General features: G+C 34.8%; 1 protein-coding gene across 3 annotated transcripts in view; it reads right to left on the bottom strand.

Annotated features, from left to right (window-relative positions):
* PLXDC2 (plexin domain containing 2) overlaps positions 1–12,650 on the bottom strand; it is a 266,176-nt gene that overhangs the window by 52,167 nt on the left and 201,359 nt on the right. For all 3 annotated transcript variants that reach the window (XM_014056257.2, XM_087712674.1, XM_087712673.1), the window contains exons 6-7: positions 11,468–11,586; positions 4,936–5,035 (exon numbers count right to left, since the gene is read on the bottom strand). In XM_014056257.2, coding sequence (XP_013911732.1) covers positions 4,936–5,035; positions 11,468–11,586 — 219 coding nt within the window. The remainder of the gene's footprint in view (positions 1–4,935; positions 5,036–11,467; positions 11,587–12,650) is intronic.

Here is a 12,650-nt window from a genome sequence, read left to right as displayed (position 1 = left end):
ACTTAAAGTTTTTGTTCAATGTTTCCTGCCAGTCATTCTGATATAAATTATGATACGTATTATCCCACCATCACCTCCCTATCTACTCTGCCAACTGGCTAATTAAAACATTTTACTCAAAAGTAGCTGAAGAAATAAATGTTCTTTCGGTCAGCAGTTATTTCTATTGAACAGCCTTCTTTTGAGTAAAGATATCAAAAGACCACTACTTGGGAAGAAATCTCCTATGTGTGAATAGAGTATGTATTAATCCAAATATAGAGAAGCTAATATTCATTACCACGAGTTATGATGTAAAAGGCTTTAACTTTGTGGTACATAAAAAGATCATTCTCATAATAAAGTTTATATGTATTATTGTACAAAATTGAAATTTCTAATATGTATAAAATTGTTTGAACTATGCTCTTGAGAATATGGGGCATCCCTCTAGAAAGTACTACTTACAACAGAAGCAAAGCAAGACAATTTCTGCAAGTGCTCTACATCTCTCATAAAATGGCAAGATTCATGGGATGACTAGGATGCTTCTTCCCAAATAAGCACACACAGGATAGATATTTCACTCTAAAAGCTCATCATAGCTATTAGAGTACACTATCAGGCTTCCCAGTTCCATGTTCTCTGGCAGCTTGCATTTTGCTTGATTGACATCTTGCCAGTAAACATTATTGCACCATAACCCAGAACAATAATTGTTTAGTTGAGTGATTAGTGGCTGCCTGGGTCTATGTGCTACTGAAGAAAATGACTGTTTATTGGGGTGAGCATGCTATGGAATAACCTTCCCAGAGTGGCTGCATTCCCCATAGCTGTTCAATTAGATTGTTTGAATAAGAGCCTGGCAATCATGGAGGAAGTGCCAAAAAATGCAGATGGTCAGGTAGAAACCTTTCCCAATGTAAAGGATGAAGTGGCAAGGCATGGAAGAAATATTCTCAGGACAGATAGAGACATTAAGACCAAATGACTCTGGCTCTCAAGGATGGGGAAAAAAATCAAGTCCATTTAATTGGAAGCAAGGGAGAAAATACATACAATTTAAATCTTGAAGCAAGCAGGCACGCAGGCAGGCACGCAGGCAGGCAGACAGACAGATAGAGATATGTGTGGCTTAACTTCTAACACGTGCTGTAGGCAGATTTTGTCTGTATCAACATGCTTTTTTGTTTGCAATAAAACTAACTATGAACCCATATGAAGTCTGTAAAACCTATGCTATTAGCTGGCTACTGAATACAGGGTTTAGTTTTTGAAAGTCTAGATTTATTGCTATCCCTATTGTGTATACAATAAGCTGTACTACACTGACTACTGCTGTATGGAAATAATAAAGGATATTTTGTAGATGCTTGCAGAGAGAGAGTGGAATTGCTGGATATTTGCACAGCTTGCACAGAGTATAACACACAATCTACTATTACTTTCTTATATTGAAGAAATCTGTATAACACAACCCAAAGACAAGAGCCATGTTTTCTGTAATGATCATTGGGTGCCTGTTTTACAAGAAAGAATAACCTTGAACAGCAAAGCTTTATAGAAATTGAGAGCTGCATGGCAGGAAATTCTGATTGGTTGGTGATTTGGGGGAAACTAGGTTGGTCCTTGTCTGTATATGTGAGGTGAGTTTATTAATTAGGCAAGATGGATCTTTTGGAAGGTTTAGGTGAAAGAAACAAAAGATACCTTGGTTGAATTTAAAATGTGACACATCTAATTGGGACAGCATAATTGAAGCACAAACACATAACTCAAAGTTCATGTTTTAAGTCAACATAATGTCAACATAATTTAACATCTTTATTGTCAGGTACTGATCCATATCTCTATGTAAAAGGAGAACTTGGGGAAAAGGAGTAAGTTCAAATTGTATTATGTAATATAAAACAGAGAAACCAAATTATCCTAAACCAAGAATTGGCAATGACTTCATTATTAAACATGGAGATAAGATAAGAACTAGAAATGCATTTAAGAGAAACCAACAAACTAAACAATGAAGATCTAGAAGTGAATTGGAATAAATGTAAAAATGCAATAGTAGTAGTAACAAACTCAAAGCTAAGAGAGAGATACCACAGTGGATGATGGATGAAATTCTTCATATCATGGATGAAAGACGCTCTTATAAAAATAAAGAAAAATACAATGAATTGCAGAAAATAAAAGAAAAATTCGACTGGCAAAAGAAAAGTGGTTTGCAAAATGATGCAAAGAAATAGAAGAGACAGAAGGTATTCATGATAACTTCAACTTACACAAAAAAGTGAAAGAAGCAGCAGGTGTCTACAAAAAGAAAACCAACAACTTAGTTGACAAAGAGAGGAAAATCATCTTGGAAGAGGATGAAAAACTAAAAAGATGGAAGGAATATATTGAATAACTTTTTGAGGATACTAGGGATGATATCGCAATAGCAATAGCAGTTCGACTTATATACCGCTCCATAGGGCTTTCAGCCCTCTCTAAGCAGTTTACAGAGTCAGCATTATTGCCCCCACAGTCTGGGTCCTCATTTTACCCACCTCGGAAGGATGGAAGGCTGAGTCAACCCTGAGCCGGTGAGATTTGAACCGCCGAACTGCAGATAACAGTCAGCTGAAGTGGCTGCAGTACAGCACTCTAACCACTGCACCACCTCGGCTCTATATGGATATGGGAACTATAACAACTGCACCCAACCTCACTATGGAGGAGGTTGAACATGCAAGACAAATAGCAAAAACAAGAAAAGTCACAGTAGAAATTTTAAAATTGCTGGAAGACAATGGGAAGAAATTTTTATTGCAGTTTTTCAATAGAATATATGAAACAGGAAAGATACCAAATGATTGGCTAAAGTCAACTTTTGTGACAATCCCCCCAATAATAAATGCAAAGAAGTGTACCGAATACAGAACAGTAAGCTTAATGAGTCATGGCCTGAAAATGTTTTTGAGAATAATTCACACAAGAATATACAACAAAATTGAGGAGTGTCTAAGTAACACACAATTTGGTTTCAGTAATCTTGGTACATGAGTTGCCCTATTCAGTGTTCAAGTTCTTGTACAGTACTGTAAAGATGTCAATCATAATGTTTACATGTGCTTCATTGATTTTGAAAAACTATTTGATAAAATAAGACACAGCAAACTATTACAAATCTTGAAACAAGTGGGACTAAATGACAAAGACATCTGAATCATAAAGAATCTATATTGGCATCAGGTAGCAAATGTGAGACTAGGCCAAAAATACTCAGATGATGCAGAAATACGAAGAGGGGTCAGAAAGGGCTGTATTTTGTCTCTGCTGTTGTTTAATATTTACTCTGAGTCAATTTTCAACAAAGCACTGGAAAACATTGATGCTGGCCTCAAAGTAAATGATGTTCAGATCAACAATTTAAGATATGCTGATGATACAATTCTGCTTGTCAGTAAGAATGAAGACCTTCAGCTCCTCATCAACAATCCCAGAAATATTTGAAAAATATGGCTTGAAGCTTAACACCTCAAAAACCAAGATCATGGTCATCAGCAATCAACCCATTAACTTACCACTGATAAATTCGTAAGAAATACCACTGGAAAAAGTTGAAAGGATCATGTATCTTGGTTTTAATTTACATGAAAACTGGGACATGATTAGTGAAGTAAAGACAAGGATAGAGAGAGCTCGAACAGCATTCTTCAAAATGAAAAAGGTCTTCTATAATCATGACATAAGCTTAACACTGAAAATCAGGCTTGTCAGATAATACATCTTTTATATCCTGCTCTATGGAGTAGAGAGTTGGTCTCTGACAAAAAACCACTTGAAGAAACTGGAGGCATTTGAAATGTGGATTTACAGACAGCTGTTACGTATAAGCTAGGTTGACAAAATCACAAATGAGGAGATGATAAGCCCCCTGGGAAAGCAAAGGGAAATCATCAAAGCCATTAAAAAGCAAAAGTTAGACTATTTTGGACAGGTGATGCAACATCCAGAAAAATACAGCATCCTTCATTTAATCCTTCAGGGAAAGATTGAAGGCAAACGAGGTCCAGGCAGAAGAAGAACATCATGGCTTAACAAAACCTAAGGGACTGGTTTGGACAAAAGTCAGCAGCACTTACTCATGTGACTGTTGACAAAAATAGGATTGCCAACATGATTGCCAACGCTTGTTGACGGACTGTTGACGGATAATAACAAAGATTGAAAGACTGTTGGACGGACAATTTTTAGAGACATCTGGAGAAATTGTCAGTTCATTTATGCTCTACTCCAATACAAAAGAGTCAAATCCCACAGGAGCTTGGACTCTACATGTCTTTAATTTCTACATTATGGAAGTGAGACTATTTGTGCCAGAAAGTAAATCTCCCTTTGTCTGGAATAGTGTTTTGAATACAAAGAGAAAAAAATGCATGTTGAGCTTGTATCAAACGCCTACCTTTGTCATGCCCACCATGACCACGCCCATCCCCAGCCACTTCCACCTCTCATCTGTCCAAGGTCAAACACAACCCAGATGAAGCCCTCAGTGAAATGAGTCTGACACCCCTGCTGTAAGCTCTCTTAGTGAAATAAAGAAATTGTACATATGAAATCCTACAAGTAAAAATTCCATTTTATAAATAAATGAACAAAATAAATGATTATTACAGTGATAATCTCTTATTATATATTCTTCATTGTTCCTTCAGTAGAAATAACCAAAATTCTGTAAAATTAGTTGCTCTGAACTACAGAGAATCTTGAGGGACTTTTTGAATAGTTGAGAAAAAGTGATATAGAGTCACAGTGGGAGTTATAAGCCAAAAAATATATATATTTAAATTAGTGATCTGAACCTAATAAAACTTCTAGTTTTGTTTAGATAAAACATTTTTAATCTCCTTTAATCTATTTTTCTCTCACAATAAATTATATTGGCTCATGCTACATTCAGTAACAACATACTAGGAATTTGCTGGATCCTGTGGAGAACCACAAATGCATCTGACAGCCCCACTTTAACAGGATGATTAGTTGAACTTATCTGGGTCACTGAGACAGGAATCTGCCAAAAAAGGGAAAAAAAGAGATAGTTTTTCAAACAATCTATTTTTGATAGCAGCTATTTATCACTAACATGTTATATTATAAAATGTAATGAAATATTGAACAAAGTTCAGATATGGTAACCCGATCCTCCTTTGCTTTATATAGAGTAAAAGGAAAGGAGGGGAGGAACATTTTGAGTGCTGCAAACTTGTGTTAATGTAACCTTACAACAAAACCATAGCTAGTATTTATACTGTGCTTGTTTGGATTACCAGAATGGCTAATATCAGGCTCGTTTTCCTGTCTCTCAAGATCATTTCCACATACCATTATATCTCCCTTTACTTGCTAGTGGGGGTCTGCTTTTATAAGAAATGGTGTTTAGTTATAACTGCTCTCCACTGATTGTCTATACAACATTAAACTGATCTTTCAAAAAAGAGTACATTCATTTGGGAATGAGAAAACAATATGAAATAAGCAAGTACACAATGAGATGTGACTTGAAGCTAATATTCAAAGTTTTGGCAGACCTGCTCACCAATTTCCTGTAACTACCTCAGCAATTATGTTTTCAAGTCTGTCAGCCATAGACTTCATTGTCAAATCACTCTAGGAGCAAAGCTCATAAAAACTTGAAATACAATAAATATATTTCTCAAACAATTAAATGTGCTTATTGTGTAAACAGCTTTCCCCCCTCCCCATTGTTGTTTCATGAGCACTAATAGAATTCTGCACAAAGACAGAGAAAATAAATATGATGGGAAACATATTCCATTTCTGTTACTGAATATTTTATAGAAATTCTCTTAATTCTGGGGAACAGCAAAACAATAACCTATTTGGATTGTCTAAATTAAGGGGGGCATTTGTCTCTGCATTTTAAACATCCAAAGAAAGGCTGATTTTGAAGTAATTTGCTTTTCAAGATTTTTTTTTTAATTTGGAGTAAACAATAGAAAGGCTTCTAAGCTATGCTAATGTTCAGCAGTACAACTGTTTCTGTTTCTTTCTTAATCAAATTAATGTCAGTACTAAATTGCTCCCTACATTTTTCTAATTTTGCTTAATGTGAAAGCTTTACCTGCTCTTTAGGCAGGTAAATGAGACATCAACCCTGTAAAAGCTATTTGTTGTATTTGCAAAATGTGCTGGAGGAAAGGTTGGGATTAGTGGGGCAGGGTGGTAAAAAGACTAAAAAGAAACTAGACTTGAAGTAGAGAACAAGGAAACTTTCTTGTTTTATGAGGTGGACACAAAACAAAAAATTGCAATGTTGACTTCTAGGATTAAATGGCCCAATTTCCCTAATATTTTATATAATTTTATATAATCTTAACTAACACTACAGAATATTATAGAAGAAGTACATTCACATATCCCTTCAACCTATTTATAATTATTAGGACCACGCTAATTTACTTGGACTTCAGTAAGTAGATAAAATAGAAAAATGTGGGTTAGACAGCATCACCACCAGATGGATTCGTAACAGGCTGACCAACCACTCTCAACGTGTAGTCCTCAATGGAGCTGCATCTACATGGAGGGAAGTATACAGCGGGGCCCCAAAGTCCTGTTTTAGGCCCAGTACCCTTCAACAACTTCACCAATAATTTGGACAAGCGGATAGATGGGAAACCTATCAAATTTGCAGACAATACCAAGCTATCACTTGTAAGAGAGGCTTAAGATACAGAAGGAATTTGACAGAACTGAACATTAGGCACTATCTAACAAAATGAAATTCAATGGTGAAAAAAGTAAGGTTCTTTTAGGCAAGAAAAGAAAATGCCCAGGTACAGTAAATGTGGCATCTCGCTGAATAGTAGTAACTATTAGAGGGATCTTGGAATCCTAGTGGTCAACCATTGAAATATGAGCTAGCAGTGTGCAGCAGCTGTCAAAAAAGCCAACATAGTTCTAGACTGCATAAACAGAGGGATAGAGGGATAGAATCAAGATCACATGATACCGCTTTATAATGGAAACATTTGGAATATTGCATCCAGTTTTGGTCACCACAATGTAAAAAAAAGATGTTGAGATTCTAGAAAGAATGCAGAAAAGAGCAACAAAGATGATTAGGTGACCGGAGGCTAAAACATATGAAGAAGAATGGTTGCTGGAACTGGGTATATCTAGTTTAATAGAAAGAAGGACTAGGGGAGACATGATAGCAGTGTTCCAATATCTCAGGGGCTGCCACAAAGACTAGGGAGTCAAACTATTCTCTAAAGCATCTAAGGCTAGGACAAGAAGCAATGGGTGGGAACTAATGAAGGAGAGAAGCACTTAGAACTGAGGAGAAATTTCCTGACAATTAGAGCAATTAATCAGTGGAACAACTTGCCTGCAGAAGTTGTGAATGCTCCATTACGAGAAGCTTTTAAGATGATGTCGGATAACCATTTGTCTGAAGTGGTGTATAATTTCCTGCCTAAGCAGGGGGTTGGATTAAAAGAACTCCACGGTCCCTATCCACTCTGTTATTCTGTTATCTGCTTTGGGCTCATATGACTTCCTTCTCACATGAGAGATGGAGAATGAAAGCTTGTCCATGAAAGCTTCTGGTCATAATTGGTTCCAAACCAGAGTGAACCTAAGTGTCACTTGAGCATTAAAATTAAGCAGGTGAACAGGATGTAACATGGGAAATTTCTTTAAGAGAAGGAACAATTCTTCAACTATTTTCAAGGGTAGGATTGCCTTAGAAGTATGGTTTAAAAAATAAATGAGAAATGGTCTAGCCCTAGGTCTTCTTTAGGGATTTAATCACCAAGGAAGCTGCACACTGCTTACAGATGATTCTTCCATTAAAAAAAATAGGATAATCATAAATAGTTTTGGCTATCTTGTGTTTAAATAAATGTAGAATATTAACTCCCAAGCCAAGTCTCTTCCATCAAATTGAACTAAAAGGAAAACATGAGAAATATTTCTTTCTTTTTTTTTGGATTAAACAAACACAACAATAAAATATATAATAAAATTATATTTCGTTACATATTGTAGAAGTGTGTTGATTGGTTACAAATAACTTTCGTGCATCTCTTCCACAGTCATTACTTATAATTCATATCACGTATATTTTAAATCAAAAGTCTTTCCATATCTTACTATCAACATCCCACAATTCTTATTGGACTATAATTGCTTTAATGTCCTTTTGCATAAAATAATCCAAAATTGAAAACACAACCATATAATGACATTTCATTAATTATTTTTAATATAATCTTTATATTACACCTTTATAACATGTTCTAAGTAAGAATTAATTATGTTTGATAATAAAATTTCTAAAGATTACTAAAGTATTAATCACTTATCATATTGTAGAAGTGTGTCGATTGGTTACAAATAACTGTCATGCATCTCTTTCACAGTCATTACTTATAATTCAAATCACATCATGTATTTTAAATCAAAAATCTTTAAATATCTTACTATCAACATACCACACTTCTCATTTGATTGTGGTTGTTTTAACATCCTTTTGAATGAAATAGTCCAAAATTAAAGAACACAAGGACATCATAGCATTTCATTAATTATTTCTAATATCTAATATTACCCCTTTATAGCATGTTCTAAGTAAAAATTAATTATGTTTGATAACAAGGTTTCTAATCCTCCTTTCCAAATCGCTGTTTACAATTTATATCCCAATTCCTTTTATTAAACCAGTACATAAAAATTCATTCACCATTTATATCAAATTTCCTCTCATCAAACCAACTCATGTATGTACCTTATTATCCTTATCAATTATCTATTTAATATAGCACTCTAGAAATAATTAAATTACTAATCACTAATTACTAAAATTAACTATTTTTTTATTATTAACTTTCATATATCAGCCTGTATCCTTCCAGTAATCATACAGTCTTATTTCTTTTGTCATTTCTGGAATTGATCTTCTATTTATTTCCTTGATAAAATTTTTGTGGACTTCTCTCCGCAGCTTGTTGCTTGTAGCATTACTTAAGTAATCTCGATGCCCTCCATCTGCTATCTTAATCAGCTTATCTTTGGTTGTCAATCTTGCTTCTGAGAAGTTCTCTCTCCTTAAATCCATTGTTTTTCCTCTTTTTTCTTCTTCCATGCCTTGAAATCCGGGATATAGTCTCTGTCAATCTAATTCCCTTTTCCATACTTCCCTTTTCCCACTTTCAACCACGTTCACACCACTGGTAAAGTAATCAGTTGTCTTATCTTTATAATCATTTTCCCCTTCAATTTTTGTGACTCTGAGCCCATCATTTTTTGCTGTTATAAACTCTATTTTCCCCATCTTCTTCTCAATTCTCTCTGTTATTTCTAATACATTTTGAATTCCATCCAAGATGTTTTGCAAAGTTATTGTTTCTTTTGAATATTGTGCCATTTTGGCAAGCTGGCAGATACTGCCACTCTGGCTTTCAAGGCTTCTTATATTAAATTAGCTTAAACACAAGTTCATTTATGATCTTCAAAAAAGAAAGTTCTGTTTCTTTTTCTCTCCCACTGCCAATAAGACTCTCAAAGTGCACATGTAAAAACAATTTGTGCCCTTGCTTCTTATCACTTTCTATAAACAAGTTGCCAGGCCTCGAGTTACAAGGTCAGTGAGATCAAAAGGAAAAGGGAAAGTACATTGTTTCAAAAACTCAAGCCTCCAGCCTCCAAGTGGCAGTATTGCTTCCCACTCTCTAATGTTATTTCAAACTTAAAAGAAACAGAGTTCTTAAATAGAATTAATAGCAAGTAATAAAAGTCCTTGTTGAAATAAAGAAGACTTTAATCCATAGGTTGAAAAATAAAACATAAAAAAGATGGAAGAAGAAAAACTGATCCGTTCTCTTTAAAGAAAAAAGTTGCAAGCACTTCAATCCACAAGGTAAAATTACGAAGAAAAAGAAACACACTATCCAAAGCAATCCAATATAGGTTAATTCGCCGCTTATTTTCTTCCGCTTTCAATTTAATATAACTTAAATTTTTTTGGGGGGGGGCAGTCTTTTCCAAAACAGTAAAGTTTCCTCACCAGATGGACATACTTTCTCTTTCTGCTTCCCTTCTGTACCAAGCCATCTCAACTTCATCAGCCTGGGGCTGGACTTTTTATCGCCAACTTGAAGAACTTCTCTTGGATCGATCAGGGACTTTGCGGTGTCCTTGAGATCAGCAAGATATATTCTTCCTGTTCACCATCTCTACAGGATGGTTTAGGTCCGATTGGATCACCCAGCAACAAAAGTATTGGCAATGTTCTCGGAGCATCGAGACCGCATGTCCGTATCGTTGCGACGTTGGATCCTCCTCCCCAACATGAGAAATATTTCTATTTAACACCATATATTTCCTGAGTTGTTTAAGTGAGAACTGATTTATATTAATAAGAGTCATCAAATCAGGATATGAAACTAGTGTTTTAGTCCAATTCTTTGTCCCTATTGATATCCCTACTGACTTCATTTGTTTATTTTTTGTCTTCCAGGATCACTGAATAAAGCTACTATTACTATAATATCCAGATAGCAGAAGTGAATACCTAAGATGTTTTCCCCAATATAAAAATGTCATATGTTTACCTTTTAAAGCTTTATATTAACTATCAGATTCATTTAACCCATTTATAACCAAGAACAGAGGATGAGGAGACCAGAAGCTCACTCCAGCACATTAGTATTTCTGATGCTTGTGATAATATTTGTTTGCATCCATTTTATTTTCCTTGTCAAGAATAAAATCCATAGTTCTTTCATCCAGTGAAAATTTCCCAGAGCAGAACAAGGTATGTTCTAACAAATGAGGTGAGATAATGCAATGTGTTTCAAGAGTGTGTTACAAGCAACTGCGAAATGGTAAGTCATCAGAGCTGGATGGATAAAGGTAGAAACAAAAAGTGTGGAACATTCTAATGTAATGTCACATTGTCACCTCAATAGTCCCACATTTTCTAATTTTTTAACAAAACATTTGCTGTTTGATAGGCACATGAATAGAAGGTTAGGCAGTAGAGCCAGTCCAAACATGTGCATTAAGACTCAAACAATTGACCTGTGATGTGTAAAATTAATAGTGGAGAACCTGATGTGTTCTAGATGTTGATCATCCCAGCATCATTTACAAATGGGAATCCTCATTAGGAATGCTGGTATTTGTTATTCAGCAACAACTGGATGAGCACAGGCCATCTATCTCTGTTTCAATGGTTATGCCTAAAATACAAAAGATACTTTACTTTCCATTACATCTCATAGCACTCTCTTCCTCATACAGAAGCCAAAGGTGTATATTTTATAATAGTATCTATCTGTAAATCTTAGATCCTAGAAACTAAAAGACTAATGATCTAGAATTTTTACCATGTGAAAAATTTTATTTCATCTTGTATTGATATTTATTGCATGTTATTATCCTGAAATGAAATAATGAATTACCTGATCAGACTCACCTCTTTATAGCCAAAAATTATACGACCATCATTGAGAAGAGTTGCCTGAAAAGTGAAACTGCCCAGATTGTAGTTATCTTGTAGATGTACATGATCCCATTGAACAACTAGTGCAGTGCCTATCAAGACAGGAAAAGGAGACAAACATACTGGAGGAAAGTATATGATTGTAACTTAATAAATTAATCCAACTTCCTTGACTTTGATATCTTATGAAATTATCTGAATACCTAGAATCTGTTGTCAAAGTAAGCCATAGCATAGCATAGCCTAGATTGAGGAAGAGTATAATCGTATTACTACAATTCAAGTAATAATTATCTTCTAAAACAGACATTATACAGGAAGTGTAATTACACCTTGTTATGACATAGTGAACAAAATAAAGAGAGATAAAATTCAGGATTATTGAAACATTTTCTAAATGATTTATGTAAGAAATCAATTCCCAGTGACCTTCTAGAAGTACTGGAAATATTTTTTTGTATAAAAGATACAATGCAGGTTAAGGGCACTGTAAATTGAATGACTAATGTACAAAAGAGCCGTAGTACTAACAAATACTTCTCTGAAAATGGGAAACGAACAAAGAACATGGAATTTGTACATTCAATATAAGAAACAATTGCTTTATAATTAGATTTGTATATTACATTCTCTATAGGCTCCCTCTAAATATACTACATAGCTCCCAAGGATCTACAGAATTCTTTTTCATGCAGAGACAATACAGCTGTCTTGCAAAAGGAGCCCTGGTGGCACATGACTAGAATGCAGTATTGCAGGGAAATTCTGCACATAGCCCGGAGTTCGATCTTGAAGATCTCAAGGTTGATTCAGCCTTCCACCCTTACAATATCAATAAAGTGAGGATTTAGTTGTTGGAAGCAATATGTTGACAACCAGAGAGCAGCATCTAGGTCTAAGTCCTATTGTTATTTGAGGCTCTATTTCTGCAGAAATATTTAATGCAAGACATATGGTAAAACTGTAGATTCTATGTATCTGGGTCTGAGTCTAATACCAATTACATATTTATCCAATTGTCAATGTATTTTTCAAATTTCTTTAAACACAATTCACAACAATATTTCTATTAGCTATTAGCATCACATTTCATAAATGCTATGGCAAGTTAAAATTGTAGTGTTTAGTTATGGGAACTTACCTCAATGGAATAAAT

Source organism: Thamnophis sirtalis, unplaced genomic scaffold, assembly GCF_051295495.1.
Source record: "Thamnophis sirtalis isolate CommonGarterSnake01/CBP01778 unplaced genomic scaffold, rThaSir2_p1.2 scaffold_4, whole genome shotgun sequence".
NCBI lineage: Eukaryota > Metazoa > Chordata > Lepidosauria > Squamata > Natricidae > Thamnophis > Thamnophis sirtalis.
This window is presented reverse-complemented; position numbering and strand designations above follow the sequence as displayed.